Here is a 15,770-nt window from a genome sequence, read left to right as displayed (position 1 = left end):
TTTCAATTTAGTCCTTGTTTCCATAAAATTTCACATTTTCCCATAATTTCACTTATCTAATACTTTGTATATTTTTGCTAACACATAACCCAACTATTATACTTTTATTTTCCTCCTTCACTTAAGAAATTATTTCACACTATATATATTACTTAATTACCACTTACTTTACAAAATCACATTTTAATCCTTAAATAACAAGAAAGTTCATGGGTACTTAACTCTTTTCTATCAAAATCTCTTATTTTTCTCTTATCCTACCACTTGATTCACTTACTCAACTTCTCTCTTCATCAACATGTCAAAAACACAATATTTCCTCATGAGAAATCTTTACTTTAACACCATTTTTATGCTTTTCTATCACTACTAAGCTTAAAAATAATATAAAACCTTAACATCTATACCTTATTCTCTTGAAACCAAACTTTAACTTGACTTTCTCTCCCCTCTAACTTCTATTTTCTTGAATCTAACTTGATATTCTAGCTCCCTATAGTCTCCTTAATATTTTTCTCACTTGATGGTTATGGAAATTCTTTTGATTTCTAAGTGAAAATGGTGGATTTTTGGTAAAAGGACCAAATTGTAAAGAAAAGAAAATTTTCTTTCTTTCTTTTCTTCTTCTCACGTTGGAACCAGGGAAAGATGAAGAGAATTCTTCATCTTTCTTTCCTTATATACTAAATAAAAATTAATAAAATATAAATAAATGTCAAATCAAAATATTAATAAACTAATATTTATTTAATTAATCTAAAATATCACCAACATCATCATTACTTTTCAAAATTATCTTCCTTGCTAAATGACCATTTTGCCCCTTATGATCCTTCAAAATTTTCCATTGAATCATCACTCATTTTAGTAAAATTCTGATTTAAACCTTCATACTTTTTTCACTTATTCAATTTGGTCCTAATTCATCCATTTTCCTTAGTTTCTAGATCCTTCCACCCTTAAAATATTTGCACTCATATTTACACTTTAACCCCTCAAATTTGAGTATTTACTCTTGGGTTACGAAACTTCTTTCACTTTTGCGATTTAGTCTTTTCTTGAATTAAATACATCATAATATACTTCCTAAATAGATTTTGTTGACAGAACTCAAACTTTGTCCTTTTTTTTTTACTTTATTTCCTTATTTTACTGTATCAAAGATAATATCTCACTTTCTTACTGTAGCAACTTTCGGGGTGTTACACATGGATTTGCATAAGAAATGCTTATGAATTGGAGTTGAAATGAGTAAATGCATATTGGTTTTAACTTGTACATCATTACCTTGAATCATAGATTTACCAATGAGCTATTTGCTCAACGTACGATTTGTTTTTTTCCGTGCGCAGGTAAAGTAGATCCTGGTAGTTCGAGCAGTTGATCTTATAACACCCCTAACCCGTATCCGTCGTCAGAATAGGGTTTCAGAGTATTACCAAGTAACCATAATCTAAATCATTCATTTTCAAACATTAAAAAAGACAATATAATTCATCATTAACATGCATAGAGTCCCTTATTAAAGCCTTTGAGGGCTTAAAATCACTTTAGAAACAATTTGGGACTAAATCAGGAATATTTGAAAATTTTAGGAAAAGTTAGAAAAATTTTAATTGCAGGGTTCACACGGGCGTGTGGCCAGGTCGTGTGACTCACACAGTCAAGTCACATGCCCGTGTGTCTGGCCGTGTGGGCATTCGAAGTAGGGACACATGGTCGTGTCCCAGCCCATGTCCGTGCCCATGTAACTCACTGACTTAGGTTACACGGCCAAGCCACACGCCCGTGTTCCAGGCCGTGTACCCTTCAAAATGGCCTCGCACGCCCGTGTGGACCTAAAATGTGCCTTAAACAACAAGTTTACCATTTCCTACTTGCTCGGGTATTAAGCAACTCAAAAACTGTTCGTTTAACCTATTCAAAACACTATCAAACACATTCAAAACATGCCAAAACAATCATCCTAGGTGCCTAACCAATGTACCCTCATTGGTACCACATTTATATCATCAAAACATATCATCAATGCATCATTCAAATCAAAATTATAAACATGCCAAAATCCATCAATTTGGCCTAGCTCGTATCTACTTAAAACATTAACTTAAATTCACATGCACATATCAAACTTTGGTTCAATTTACCATATCATACTATGGCTTCAAACACAAACACATGTTTATATATATCAAACCAATATTACACTTATAACCTCATTTACAATCTATCAACAAAATAACTATCAACTAAACATCCTAGGTACATACCGACACAAAAGATAAAAATCACCACATTTGAGTTCGGGATCATTGTTGGATGTTGAATCGGCAATCAAAAGTGAAGTACCTAACCTACGCATAGAAAAACAAAACCGTACGTTGAGTAAAACTTAATGATATATCTATATTTCAAACATTTAAAGACAAGAGAATACAAAATGCACAATTTAATTATAAACACATATTAATGGCTAAGATCACAACTATCATATCCCAACCTTTTGAATTCATACATATTAGCACATCATTTCATACTACATTCAATTTACACATGCTATCATATTTCATTTGATTAACAATGTCCTAATTCACACAATTGCTATATAAATAGCTATTCACATATCCAACCACATTTCATTTAAACAAGAGCATTATCCATTCCATATTCAATTCATGAGTATATAACTCATATATTCCATGTGTTTACAACATATTTCACATTCTATTTTCAATTCACTATATCACTTCCATTTCTCATACCATGCCATTTCAATTTCAATTATAGAACTTTATTATTTATTTACCCCTATTAATACGACTCGGACTCGGACGGATACACGAATCTAACTAATACACCAATTTGGCACCCAGTACCTCATCGGATAAATCCAAAGTAATAACTGCGCCTAGCGCTATATACATTGACACCCAGTGTCTCATCGGTTAAGCCGAACAAATTGGCACCCAGTGCCTCATCGACTTGAAGTCGAAGAAATCCCTGAACTCTTCTTATCCTATGGCATGTCATCTATATCCAACTCAACCCGATACAGTTAATAGGGTTCCAATTCACTTTCCAAATGCAACCAATATCCAATTATTATATTTGCACATCATCACATTTACACATATATATTTATTTCAATTCAAATAATCAATACATTCATAATATATATATCAATTCAATCAATTTCAATCAACTTTAATTCAATTCAATATCAAAGTGTCAAATACTCACCTCAACCACTTACCATATGCATTAAATAAACAATACAACAATTAGTAACTAGGTTTGGATTATAGAAATACAAACCGTGAATTCCGAGCTATTCGACGTCGATTTTATCCTTCCCCTTTTTAGTCGAGGATTCCGGTACGACGTTAGCTACGAAATTAAAACAATTAAAATTCATCAATACAACACGATTCAATTTCATATTAAATATTTCAATTTTTACTCAATATTAGCCAAAATTCCAATTTAGCCCCTAAACCGAGACTAATTTTTATTCTTTACATTTAATTCTATATTTTCATACAAATTTCACTTTAAAATAAATTTAACTCCCTATTTTCAATTAAACTCCTCAATTTTGAATTTTTCACAATTTAGTCCCTATTACTCAAAATTTACAATTTGTTCTACGTTTAATCCTTTTCCATTTCTAGCTTAAAAATATATCAATTTAATCCTTAATACTAAAATCATCCAACATTAACAACATTTAAATCTTAACAATTGCTAAAATTTCAACATGGGTCGGGTAGTCCTAGATACCGGGATTCCAAAAATATTAAAATTACAAGAAAAGGGACTAAATTGACTAACCAATTAAAATTTGAAAGTTTGAATCCCTTAGGACATGCGTCTCTCCTTTCTTCTTTCTTTCTCTTTCTTAATTTTGTATGTCTTTCTATTTCTTTTTCTTTATTCTTTCTTTTAATACCTATTTTGTTTTATTACACTAATTATTATATAATACATATATACATTTAACTTAATAATTAAGATTTCTTAATATTATAACATATTTTTATAACATATGCAGTCCACTATTCAAATATAGATATAATTACTATATTGGCCCTTTAATTAATTTTTAATTTATAATTCAACTTTTAACTAAAATGTGATTTAGTCCTTATACCTAATTACTTTTAATTCAAGTAAATTCGCTTAACCGAAACCTAATTAACTACACAACTAACTTTGTAAATATTTATTATAAATATTTACGAGTCTGATTTACAGAAACAGAGTCCCGGTAATATACTTTCCGACACCCCTAACTATTGGATCGTTATAGATCCAGCATCTAGCAATCAATCCTCAACTCAACAGATTTTGTATAAATCCAAATTTTGTCCTAAGTTTAGCATGTACCTAAGTAGAGTCAATTTTGATTTGCTTCTAAGTTCATATATCCTTTAGAGGTAGGGCTTAAAGGAGTAAATTTGGTTAAATAATTGTCACATATTTATAAATTTTGTGTATATATGATTTAAATGGTATGAAAAGCTGTAAGTGCTAATGACATTAGTGAATTTAGTATGAATGTATAAGTTTTGAATGAATTGCACTAAATGGTTGGCTTATAGGTGATTGCATTAGTGTAATGTTGAATAAGGTATTAGAGTGCATGAACTAATGCTACGAAATGACATATATTGGTTGGCTATGAATTGCTTATGTTTGGTAGTTTATTTGAAAAGTTGCAGGTTGATATTCATTTAGAATTTGCAGAAACAGTATGTAACACCGCGACATCAAATGAATATCGTTGCGATGAGATCAAGACTTCAGGCTACAGTGCGACGTCGAATTTGGTCACCAAAACGAGGCTAAAGTAGTATGTTATATCGCAACAAGGAACTCCCTATGTCGCGACGTTAAGCTGAAGTTTTTTCAACATTACAATTTAATCCTAATTCGGCCTCGGGTTAGCATTAGAGCTTTCGTAAGACCCAAAAAATGATTATATGTCATGTCATGTGCTTATATTATTTGTATTTTCATGTTAATTGATATTAATTGAATATAATTTGATTGTAGTTGCTTTGGCAACGAGTGTGACACATTGTATCTTGGATCCGACAATCGGTCGGTTATAGGGAATTAAAGTTTGCATATTTTTATTTAAAAAAATACTAAAATACTCTCGAATAATATAACTTATTTTAAATGCAAAAGGATATCAAAGTAACTTTCGTAACCGAATTGATGTCTAATTGATTTATGATGCAATAATGTAGATAAATCATTCATCACAATATCAATAACTAGTTGGAAAATTAGGTACCATTTTAACAAAAACAATAATAAAAATATAATTAAAAATATAAAAAAATTGAAAATACATTACCAAAATTAACTCATTATAGCACTTTCAAAAAAAAAAAAAACCCTACTAGCCAAAATGGGCCCAGATTACGCTAAACTATAATCCCATTATTGCCCAAGCCAAAATGGCTCCATTGTAATTTTCTAATTAACGAAGGGTATTTCAATATCCACATGATCTGATCTTCTCAATTCATAACGGTTTTAAAGCCCTTAATCCAACGGTCAATAAATAAAACACAACATTTTTAAGCAAGTAATCCTACGGCTCACGGACAACACAAAACTAGCCGTTAGAGCGTCCCAAAAGGCCAAAAGTCCCTCTTAACGTTCCTTTTTTCTTCTCCTCTTTTCTTTGATTTCTTGGTTCCTTCTCATTCAATTCTTTACATCAAAGACTCCAAATTTTCTCTCACTTTCTCGGAATTCTCCATTTTCCCAATCATTCATAAACCAAAACCCAGATTTTATTTTCCAATTTATTGAAAGATTTCTTTTTTTTCTTTTCAATGGAGGTTGCTAAGATTTCAAAACAGAGGACTCCTGTGAAAGACCCAGAAAGTAGTTCTCGATCAAAAACCCAAAAGGTTTCTAAACTTTCCGAGAATTCAGATCCCAACATCTCTAATTCAAGTTCTCCATTAACGAAATCTTCAAAATCCCAGAAATGTTCTTCTAAGAACCCAGTTGTATTATATTCACCAAGAAACAAGCTCCGGGAAAGAAAGTTCGTGGTAGCCAAGAAGAAGAAAGAAAGATTCGATTCGAATCCAACGGCTGTGATAGATTGCAAATGTAAAGACAACAACTTTGGTGGGAATTCAAAGAAGTGTTTGTGTGTTGCTTATGAGAATCTAAGAGCATCCCAAGAAGAGTTCATTAAGAAAAAAACTGAAACTGAAGCAGAGACACAAGAAGAGGTTGATCTGATTGAGAATCTTAGAGAAGGGTATGGATCAGATGATAATCAAGAGATTGATGATGAAATCGAGAACTCAAGCCAAACAGGTAGTTCTACAATCAAGAGAAGGAGGGATAAGTTGATGGAAGAAGCAAGGAATAGTGTACCTTATTCTGGGAAAGTTATGCATTTGGTTAAGGCCTTTGAAAAGCTTCTTTCAATACCTAAAAAAGAAGAACCAGAGAAGAAAGAAGATGAGGAAGAGGAGCCAAAAGAAGATCAAAAGAAGAAGCCAATGAAGTGGGGATTACCTGGATTAGAGCCACCAACGGTGACTACTGAGACTAGGGATTCGTTCCTTCCATCGGAGTTTGTTTTGACTGCTGAGAATCTTGGTTTGGATCGGCGTTTCTCGGTTTCTTCTTCGTGGGATAGCCAAAGAAGGTTAGGCACACCAACTGTTTGATTAGTTACCCCACTACAGTACATATATATTTGCTTTTTGTACTAATGTTCCTGTGTTTATCTGCAGTGTTTCAAGCAGGGATTCTAATGGGGGTCGAAGAAACCGAAGAAATGTAAGTAACCAATCACTTTCTGCTAATTTATTGAATGTTAAATGAGGCTTTTTCCATTGTTAAGCTTTGGTCTAATATCTTATAGCTACTTGTTTTATTTAAGTAATCTCTCAGGCTAGCTATTTTCATATTTCTCCTATAGATATTATGTCTTTTCTTTTAATTTATATGTGGATTTTAGAGCTCTGAATCTACTGGGAGAATTGGTGGGAGGAGATGGAAAAAGCAGCTCAAACCTACTTCTCAGAAACCATTCAAGCTAAGAACTGAGGTACATCTTTTGACTTAAAGTCTCAGTTATCTGAGTGTGTATGGAAGAAGCCAGAAGTTTATATTTGGGGGGAGAGGGAATAAATTATAAAATTTTGATGAGGCCAAAGTACAAACTATCTTTGTATATGCTTGTTATTTTAGAATTTTAAAGGGATTAAACTGAAAAGTTTTCATTTTGGGGCCCAAAGTGTATTTTTACCATTAAACTAACTTATAATTTTAAAGACTTAAATGCCGTTTTTGGGGGGCCAAGCCCCCTGCCTGCCGCCTTGGCGCAGACTCTGTGAGTGTGCAATCGGTTGGTTCGATTAAAAATAATTGAAAAAAGACGATTGGTATCAGACGACCAACGTAATATCATGACTGAATTAGACGAACCTACCTAGTTGGACTTGGACCACGTATGTTATTTGTTTTGATGTATTCTTATTTTATAAGCTTTTCAATTACTGGTTATTATTTATTACAGCAAAGAGGAAAAATGAAGGAAGAAGAATTCATGAAAAAGATCCAAGAAATGATGGTGGAAGAAGAGAAGCAACGGATCCCCATTGCTCAAGGCCTCCCATGGACAACTGATGAACCAGAGGTAGTAAGCCACAAAGAGACACTTAATCATTTAAATGAATTCAAAAGTATACTTTATCATCTATTTAACTGTGTCTTGTTAATGCAGGTCCCCATCAAACCTCCTGTTAAAGAGAACACAATACCAGTAGACCTGAGACTACACAGTGATGTGCGAGCAGTGGAGCGTGCTGAGTTTGATCATCAGGTTCATTTTAATACGTTGGCGTTTCGTATTTTGAAGTACTTTAATGTGTATTTGGTTGGTAGTACATATAGATTTAGCTTTGAGGCACTAAAATGTAGAACCTAATTCATGTTTTTGTGCTATGTTGTCCCAATTTTTCTTCCCTTGGAAGTGCTTATGTCCGACACATAATCAAATAGAGGTATTCTATTTGAGATGTGACCCACCAAAAAGACCCTTCATATGTATATGCATACATACGTTGATGTTCATTGGTACTCTTGAAGTGCTTTATTGTGTATCCAACATATAGACTGGTAATACATATAGATTGAGGTTTGAGGCATTAAAGGAACCTTGCTCATGTTTTTGTGCTAGACTGCTCAAATTTCGTATATATTTTTTGAAGTACTTATGTTCATATTTTTATTTATATATATTAGTGTTGATATTTTGAAGTGCTTTCATATGTATTTGATTGGTAGTACATATAGGTTGAGGTTCAAGGCATTAAAATGTGGAACCTTAATCATGTTTTTTGCGCTATGTTGCTCCAACTTTTCATCTTTCTTAAATCATTATGTTTGATGCATATTTAGATAAGAGTATCGGTATTGGATGTGACGCTCCAAAGACTCTTCAAATACATTAAAAATTTTAAAATAGTTTGTACGTGTGTGTCACAGGTAGCTGAGAAGATGAGTTTAATAGAGCAATATAAAATGGAAAGGATGAGACAGCAAAAGGTAAAAGGATGAGAAAAATGCATATGATATAAAGTTGTTTGCTTGTTTCAGGCTCTATCTAAATTAGTGTTTTGCCCTTTGTAGATGGAAGAAGAAGAAGAGATAAAGAAGCTGAGAAAAGAGCTCATTCCAAAAGCACAGCCTATGCCCTACTTTGACAGGCCTTTTGTTCCCAAAAGGTAAAGATTTTTTGCGGTTAAAGTACCTAGGAGGTCCCTATATTATACAGACAGATCAAATTAGTCCCTCAATTATTAAATCGATCAATTTAGTCCCTATACTATTAAAAAGAGTCAAATAAATCTAAATCGTAACAGAAGTAACATTTACCATATAAAAAATGTCTTGAAACTTATCTTTTTCAAAAGATTTTATTTATAGAAGTATAAACTTTAAAAGTATTAACAGTAAATGATGTCCTTTCAACAATAATGTTAACTCTGTTCTAGTTAAATTGTTGAGGCTGCTATAATAGAGAGACCTCTCAGATACATTCACCAATTTTTGCCTTTGGTTTTTAGCTTCAAACTTCTCAGAACATCATTTGAATGCTTACCGATCTATGTCACTCTAGTTCTTCATTTTGTTTGTTTTTTATGGTAATGTGTGCGGTTTTTATGTTTTTAAGGTCAACAAAGAATCCAACAATACCAAAGGAGCCAAAGTTCCACATTTCACAACATAAGAAGATAAAATGCTGCATATCATGGAGTGACATGAGTTCATACACTTTCCAAGGCAATGAAGTGAGAGATATATAGGTTTTCCCTCTCTGAAGGATGATTTGATTTTTTTGTACATGAGAGCAACTAATTTAGTTGCAATTTTGTGCCCTTTTTTTCCTTCTTAAATGTGGAAAACAATGGGATCAATGAAATGATAAGTGTGCTGCTTGTTAACTTTAAATTACTCATAAATTTGAAGAGCAAAAAACCTATTTTAATTTCAACATAAATATTGAAGTGAAAATGTTTAGCATCCTATAAACCACATTTTGTAATGTATAAATTAAGAATTTGAATTTTAATCTAATATATTAATCGCAACTGCGCGCATAGGAAAACTCAAATATTTTAAGATGTAGTCTCAACTTTTGCCAACAATGTCAAGACTCATGTATTTTGACCGAAGCAAATCTCTTTATATGTTACAAATCTTAACTTTGTTAATAATTGTTTTAATCCAATGGATCTACACACCTCTATAATTTAGTAAAAATCCGGTGAATTTACTCTTAATTCACTAATGAGACCAAGTTTCTATTTGTTAATTTTATCAAATAATTTAATTTGAAATATTTTTCTTTAAACGTATATAGCATGTACATTTTTGTTTTTCTTTTGATTTTTACATAGACAAAAAATATAGGAAAATAGGACGATTTTGGAGAGAGAAACATAAAATGCCTCCTCCAAAAGGCGTTTTTGTCCAACAGTCATTTTATCCAATGGTAATTTTTTTTTCAATTGTTAAAATTTTAAACAGCTAATTACATTTTTACCTTCCAACGACTATTTCATTTTTCGTATAAACCCTACTTATTTTATTTTTTCTTCATTCAATCTTATTCTCTCAATTCTCTCTACTATTTTATTCTCAATTTTTCATTCAATTTCTCTCAAATTCTTCTTGTCTTAATTTTATATTTCGTAATTTCTTTAATTTTATTTGATTTTTATAATTTTAAAATGTCAATGCATCTTATTCGTTTGGATGACAAACACATTTCTAACATCCAATTACAAATAGTTAGAAAATATTATTACTATTTTTATTTTAATTGATATAATTATTAAGTTGTTAATATTATTAATTTTATAAATTTTCTATGTTTATATAATCAGACTGAAGATTGAATTATCAAGACGTATATGCACAATTTAAGTGTGAGGGCACTGCGTGTTATTGAACCACATTTGCGAGAGAAAGGATTCTTGCATGTGTCTCATACGTTGGGGGGATTAAATTGGAGCCCCCACTTATCAGTGCTTTGGTGGAAAGATGGAGACCCGAGACACATACATTCTATTTTTTGTGCGGTGAGTGTACAATTACACTCGAGGATGTAGCATTACAACTCAGTTTACTGATTGATGAGGCAGCCTTGCGACCAACTATTAGGCAAGGTTCCACACAAGTTTAGTGGTAGTCGGATAAAGATGAAATGGTTAGAAGACAATTACTCATATACCGACAACTCCGTTAGTGCCATTGAAAGACAACAATACGCCTGAGCATCCGTACTAAGGTTAATCGAAGGTTTTCTAATGCTAGATAAATCTTGAAATCTGGTACATTTAAGGTGACTCCTACAACTAATCGACTTAAAAGAAGCGAGGTGACTCAATTGGGGATCAGTTGTGTTGGCGACATTGTACCGAGAGGAAGTACAAAAAATTAAAATTGGTAATTGCATACTCCTTCTTCAATCATGGGCATTGTACCGCCTACTATTTTTACTTCCCCGAGTAAACGTCCCTTATGAATTCTCACTCATAATAAGGTAAAATTCATTTAATAATACAGTTATCATAATATTTTTTTCATTATTATAATTTTAAAATAACATATTATTTGAATAGGTGGAACAATGACGCGAGTCATATGGATATATCAGACGAGCTCGAAGATATTTGATTTATTGTTAGATCAACAATAAGAAGCTGATGTTAGTTTTTGAAATTTTCAAATATATAATATTTACGTAAGGATTTGAAATTTAATATCAGGTACGTAACAAAATTTATAATTTCATACTGTAGTTTGAATGAATGTCATACTTTGATCTGAGAATTTAAGAATGCATTCTGGTAAAATTTTTAGCGAATATCAATATCTGGCACGTTAAAGTGTCATTGATAGTTTTTGCAACAGTTGAGATACACAAATTTGACCAGGAGATGTGCCAATTCGAGTTTATGCAAAATATTTTGCCATCACCCCAGGAACTTGATGAACTTCATAAGATAAACTTGTAGGGAGAACCGGTGAAGATTGGTCTAAAATCCATGCCAAATATATCTACATATGGGAACATAGGTACAATTTTATACCTATGCACAAATCAATTGTCCGACCGGATTTGGCAACCTCTTCGGATTACATGACATGGTTTAAAATTCATGGTAAGCTATAACTATTGCTGGAGGAGGAAAGGAGTAGGCAATGTCATCGTAGAAGGCTAAGACGACCCCACATAAGGCCACGATCGAGAGTACATGCATCGAGTTCATGATCATCAGCTTCAATCCCAAATACTATACTGATGGGTGCATCACCTTTCGGTCAGTATGGTTCATATTTTTCTGGTGCTTTCACTAACCCATTTTTTTGGATGATCTTGTGACATACCTACAACAACACAAGTATTTCAAAATAAGTAAGACAATGTCAGAGATTAGGTCAGAATCTAATTTTGGACGATCTTGTGATGTACCTACAACAACATAAGTATATGGAGCATTATATTTCTTGATTATCCAAAACCTCGTCTTCTTTCTCACAGGTGACATGATTTTTTATGGATATCTACTGTTATGCTTTGCACACTAGGCCTCATATTTTTCTGATTGAAATTTTGTAACCTGAAAGTTGACCTCATATTTTATGTTATACCGCTTCACTACAGCAACAAAAACATCTTTGGAGGAAAACTCCTTTCAGCTTGTAAATTGTCGACATTTAGCGAAGAACTTGCATAGTTCGATCTTCTATGAGTAAGTTTTGGAAATTCTAACCCACCTTCAACATCAAGATCAACATTAAGCATGTGGGGTGGAGGTACATATGTCGTGGAACCCGGATGGGTTCTTCCAGCATTATCTAGACCTTCACCTTTAGAACCACTCTCTTCTGGTTCAGTAGAAACGACCTTTGGTTTAGAAAATAATGTAATTTCTGAACCATCTGGCTCGAACTCCTGAATTGGATCGTTATCAATTTTAGATCCCTCTTCGTTATCAACCTCAGTTACATGTCTAGGGTTGGATGTCCCTTCGTCGGTGCATGTTGTAAGGATTACATCATCCATTCTTGTAAACTCTACATTAAAACCAAAATTACTTGCAAATTGCCCACTAATGTAGGCTTGATGGCATACTCGTATAAGTGTTTCCAGTATATAACATTGGCATTTTGTAGTTAAAATCAAAAGCATTAACAAAATGTCGTGCCAGATTCTCAGGCTTGAGAATTTTGAGTTTAGGGTTAGAGTTCAGCAGAAAGAAAATGTGTGGGAAGAAAACGCATTCAGCACAACCTTAACCCTATCAGGGAATCCCATGATAAAATTTTAGAATCCAGGAATCTCAAGATAATTTTCAAACACCCCATCCTTGGAATCCCAGATGGTCACAGGCTCTTAAATACTTTTTTTTTTAAATTTCCCCCAATTGCCTATATAAAGGGGGTTTTGCTCTCCCTACTCCATCAACTCCCTTACCCACTGTCTCTTAAAAAAAAGTTTATTTTCATTTTTTTGTTGAGTGTTGAAATTTGGAAGGGAAGGTTTATTTATGTTGGAGTTTTAGGGATAAATTGTGATAGTTTTAAGATATGTTTGATTTCATGGTGATATAGTAATGCTCGGAGACCCATACATTTCATTTGTCGTGTAAGGAGTGCACCATCACCTTAGAAGATATCACATTGCAACTCGGGGTCCCAGTTCACAATGGTTATACAATCACCTTTTTTTCAAGTATAACTAGAGCTCCTAGTTGGCGGTGGTTATGCATCACGGGTTCAAGTATAACTCCGGTCCCCAATTGTCGATGGTTATGCGGTCATAGGTTCAAGTTTCATGTCACTAGAAGAGGATACTTTATAAACCCTTTTTTTCCTATGATTATATCTCAAAACTTATGTATGGGGTTTATAAAGTATTCTTTTCTGGTGGCATGAAACTTGAATCTGTGACCGATAACCACCGCCAATTGGAGGGTCAAGTTATACTTGAACCCATGATGCATAACCACCGTAAACTAGGAGGCCTAGTTATACTTGAAAAAAGGTGACTGTATAACCACTGTGAACTGGGACCTCAAGTTGCAATGTGATATCTTTTAAGGTAATGGTGCACTTCCCACACGGGAATTGAATTGTGTGGGTCTCCAAGTGCTACCGTATCACCATGAACTTAAACATACATTTAAACTATCACAATTTCTTTCTAGAACACAAGTACAAATAAATCTTTCTCCCCAAATTTCTAACACCTAACACAATTTTTTTTGGAAAGGACAAAAACGAATCCTGGTGGAAGCATTTTTAGCTGAGGTGGCAGTCAAGAGGCTGAAAGCATGTCCTATAGGACGTGCACATCAGCTAAAAACGTCTTCTGTAGGGGTGTTTTCTGTTTCTCTATTTAAAATCAACCTATTTCCCTAAATTTGAGAAAAAATGACCTAATTTGCTAATTAACTTTTAAAAGTGACATTTTTTGCTAATTACCCTATGTGTATGTCATGTCACCACATGTTTTTTTCAAAGAAAAGTTCTAATTTGACAAAATTAACAAAAAAAAAATTATTGACCTAAAAAACTAAAACTATACATTTCAAAAAATAAAAAAAATAAAAGTGGGTAAACTATACTAAAGTAATGATCAAATTATCAAAAAAGAGAAATAATCAAATTATAGTAAATTGTCTAAATCCACAAAACCGCATGGTACATGATCTTTTATACAATTTGACTTATAAGTTATTATCTATATTTATACTTATATTAAGTTAGGGTTGAGAAAAAAAAAATCTACCAAGCTGAAAACCGACCGGAATTAAGGTATTTGGATGGTTTATGGAATGCAACTTCAAAAATTACGGTTATTCGAAACCAAACTAAAATCTATTTTTTACTTAATATACTTTTATTTTTATTTTTATTTTTTATGATACAAAATAATTATTTTATATTAAAATAGTTAAATAATTTAAAAGTTCTTCAAAATTTATTGTTTTTTAAAATACATTTATGATTTTTTTTTGAAATTTTGTCAAATAATATTCAAAAGCCATAAAATAAAGCTCATTTTATCAAAATAAGTCTAAAAAATCAGAACAAAAAATTAATATGAAAAAATCGAGAACCAAATTGAGCCAAACCGAATTATGGAAGGTTTGAAAAATCTAAAAAGTCTGACCAAACCGAACCACTATCACCCCTTTAAACCCCTAATTGAGTTGGTGTCATGAATCAATCAAGCACCAATTTAGTTGAAAATTTATTAAAATATTCTTTTATATACAAAGTAAATTATATTATAATGAGGATGTTTTTATCATTTTACATTTTATATAAAATCGATAAAAAAAAACTCAATCTAAAAATATTTGAACCCCACGTAATAAATTTTGAATCTTTACTTTTACCTTTACCATTCCAACCAAAGATGCATTTTATTTTTATATCATTTTTAATAAATATATGTATTACATAGATGAGTTAATCCGTATTTTGGGGCTTGAGCTTTGGTTCCTACATTGGGCTGAACTTTTATATTATTAACTAAGTTAATCTTTCAACTAGATAATTGTTCTTACATTGGGGCTCAAACTACAGAATTGTTCTCACATTTGGGTCTAAACTTTTTTCTTGATCCAAGTTAATCCTCTAACTTGACAATTGTTCTCACATTAGAGTCTGGATATTTTTCTGTCCAACTTTTTTTTCAAAGAAATATCAGGGACTAACTTATAACCAAGAAAAATATAGGCCTTAATGTGGGAACAATTGTCAAGATCAAGGATTAACTTGGACAAAAAAAAAGTAGACCCAATTTGAAAATATTTGCCAAGTTCAGGCCCCAACTATTGCATTAACTCTAATTTTTTCTCATCCACATCGTAGGTACGCCATAATCTAGACTAGATTTAAACATATTTCTTTAGTATACCAAAAACAAAAATTATGAATCAAACTTTTGTTCTCTCGAAAACCCTAATTTCAAGAGTTTTTTAAATGGTGAATACTTAAATTACGCATTTACCTTTTCATCTTTAAACTTAAAGATGACCTGGTTTTAGTAAGATTTAAAATCTTTTAGTGCATTATCCATAATAAACGACTATATACATCTCTTTCCACATTTCACCACTCAATTTCCTCATTTGCCCGGTTGTTGTAGAAAAGTTAGGATGGTTTTTCATGGTAGTTCACATTGTAAGGGGTACGTC

The 15,770-nt window shown here is 32.3% G+C and overlaps 1 protein-coding gene across 1 annotated transcript; it reads left to right on the top strand.

Annotated features, from left to right (window-relative positions):
* Positions 1-5,689: 5,689 nt before the first annotated feature.
* LOC105798128 (microtubule-destabilizing protein 60) lies at positions 5,690-9,501 on the top strand. Its single transcript, XM_012628054.2, has 8 exons — positions 5,690-6,688; positions 6,777-6,822; positions 7,004-7,093; positions 7,565-7,684; positions 7,772-7,870; positions 8,536-8,595; positions 8,680-8,774; positions 9,224-9,501. The coding sequence occupies exons 1-8, from the start codon at positions 5,853-5,855 to the stop codon at positions 9,354-9,356; spliced, it is 1,479 nt and encodes a 492-aa protein (XP_012483508.1). The 5' UTR covers positions 5,690-5,852; the 3' UTR covers positions 9,357-9,501.
* Positions 9,502-15,770: the final 6,269 nt, after the last annotated feature.

The sequence above is a fragment of the Gossypium raimondii genome, chromosome 9 (genome assembly GCF_025698545.1).
Source record: "Gossypium raimondii isolate GPD5lz chromosome 9, ASM2569854v1, whole genome shotgun sequence".
NCBI classification, from domain to species: Eukaryota; Viridiplantae; Streptophyta; class Magnoliopsida; order Malvales; family Malvaceae; genus Gossypium; species Gossypium raimondii.
Note: the sequence above shows the minus strand (reverse complement) of the source record. Positions and strands in the feature narration are given on the sequence as shown.

What these genes read in the sequence shown, in the direction of transcription:
- LOC105798128 (XM_012628054.2), top strand. Translation starts at nt 5,853, where the DNA reads ATGGAGGTTGCTAAGATTTCAAAACAGAGGACTCCTGTGAAAGACCCA. An exon ending in AAAGGATGAGACAGCAAAAG is followed by an intron (nt 8,596 to 8,679) that starts GTAAAAGGATGA and finishes TGCCCTTTGTAG; the next exon opens with ATGGAAGAAGAAGAAGAGAT. An exon ending in AGGCCTTTTGTTCCCAAAAG is followed by an intron (nt 8,775 to 9,223) that starts GTAAAGATTTTT and finishes TATGTTTTTAAG; the next exon opens with GTCAACAAAGAATCCAACAA.